The sequence below is a fragment of the Nanorana parkeri genome, unplaced genomic scaffold (genome assembly GCF_000935625.1).
Source record: "Nanorana parkeri isolate BGI_ZX_2015 unplaced genomic scaffold, ASM93562v1 scaffold1562, whole genome shotgun sequence".
Taxonomy (NCBI): Eukaryota; Metazoa; Chordata; class Amphibia; order Anura; family Dicroglossidae; genus Nanorana; species Nanorana parkeri.
The window spans coordinates 55,036-56,718 of NW_017307830.1; the positions used below are offsets into that span (position 1 = coordinate 55,036).

Consider the following 1,683-nt stretch of genomic DNA (forward strand, 5'->3'; position numbering starts at 1 on the left):
ACAGGGGGACGCTAATGTTGTTATACACTCCAGGCAGGGAGAAAGCACTAATCAATGTGAAACGCTTCTGCCACCATGGGGGACACACTAATCCCTGTGACACACTCCTGCCACCATGGGAGGGGGGACACTAATCACTGTGACACACTCCCGGCAGAGCGCGTCTCTAGCGAGAAGAGGAGAAAGAAGATCGGACTGACCTGTGTACGACCAGAACGATGACGGCTCTAAGCAGCCACCCCACTGTGGCCTCCATCTCCAACTTCTCCCGACTCCTTCCCGGAGCGACAAATCACCTTTCCGCCGGGTGACACTTTGGGACTACTTCCGGTATGAGGCGTCAGCCGAGCGCCCTCTTGTGGTCGCAGAAGGAACTGCACCCCGGGTCACTGAGCGAGGTGGTCAGTGCAGGCGGGAGCGCCATCTCGTGTCACTGAGCTCATTGTGTGTGCGCAGGCCACCACCGTGTGGCCGTAGCAGGAATTACAGCAACCGTGACACTGAGATTATTGTGTGCGCGCGCAGGGCGCCCTCGTGTGGCGGCAGCAGGAAATGCAGCAACCGTGTCACTGAGCATATTGTGTGTACGCAGGGCACCCTCGTGTGGTCACAGCAGGAATTGCAACGACCGTGACACTGAGATTATTATGTGTGCGCAGGGCGCCCTCGTGTGGTCACAGCAGGAATTGCAGCAGCCTTGTCACTGAGCTTACTGTGTGCGCGCAGGGCGCCCTCGTGTGGTCACAGCAGGAATTGCAACAACCGTGTCACTGAGAATATTGTGTGCGCGCAGGGCGCCCTCGTGTGGTCACCGCAGGAATTGCTGCAACCTTGTCACTGAGCTTATTGTGTGAGCGCAGGGCGCCCTCGTGTGGCCGCAGTTTGAATTGCAGCAACCGTGTCACTGAGTTTATTGTGTGGTCGCAGCAGGAATTGCAGCAACCGGGTCACTGAGCATATTGTTTGCGCGCAGGGCGCTCTCGTGTGGTCACCGCAGGAATTACAGCAACCTTGTCACTGAGCTTATTGTTAGTGCGCAGGGCGCCTTCGTGTGGTCGCAGCAGGAATTGCAGCAAACTTGTAACTGAGTTTATTGTGTGTGCGCAGAGCGCCATCGTGTGGTCGCAGCAGGAATTGCAACAAACTTGTCACTGAGCTTGTGTCGCATGGCGCCTTCGTGTGGCCACAGCAGGAATTGCAACAACCGTGTCACTGAGCTTATTATTGTATATGTTCACAGGGCGCCTTCGTTTGGCCACAGGAGAAACTGCTGGCTCACCATTTTTATTCATTTATTTCATTTATGTATCACTGCTGTCAGCTGCCATCTGTATTTCTCAATACTGGACAATTGCAATGTTGGGGATTCCAGTATTTTCCCCATTGATGTAAATGTTCAGAGATCCCATGATTTCCTGGCAGTGGCTGCAACAGTTCTCTTCTGGAATAAATGTTTCCGGGAACGTCACCCGACAATTTCCAGCATGACATTGAGGTCCACCACCATTCAATGAGTTCCAGCACCACTTAAAGCATAACTCCGGCAGTGAAAGGATCGAGAGTGCGTATTATCCCATTGTGCAGGCTCTTGAGGTGCCCAAACAATTGCACATAAAGCTAAGTGTTGAAGTTCACCTGCAGCAGCTTTGGGGGTGATCTGCTGAATGCATAGAAAATGAGCAA

General features: G+C 53.4%; 1 protein-coding gene across 1 annotated transcript in view; it reads right to left on the minus strand.

The window, feature by feature from the left end:
* JTB (jumping translocation breakpoint) overlaps nucleotides 1-256 on the minus strand; it is a 2,359-nt gene extending 2,103 nt beyond the window's left edge. Inside the window, exon 1 of the mRNA XM_018570586.1 lies at nucleotides 201-256. Within this exon, the coding sequence (XP_018426088.1) occupies nucleotides 201-256 (56 nt within the window). The remainder of the gene's footprint in view (nucleotides 1-200) is intronic.
* Between the last annotated feature and the right edge of the window lie 1,427 nt (nucleotides 257-1,683).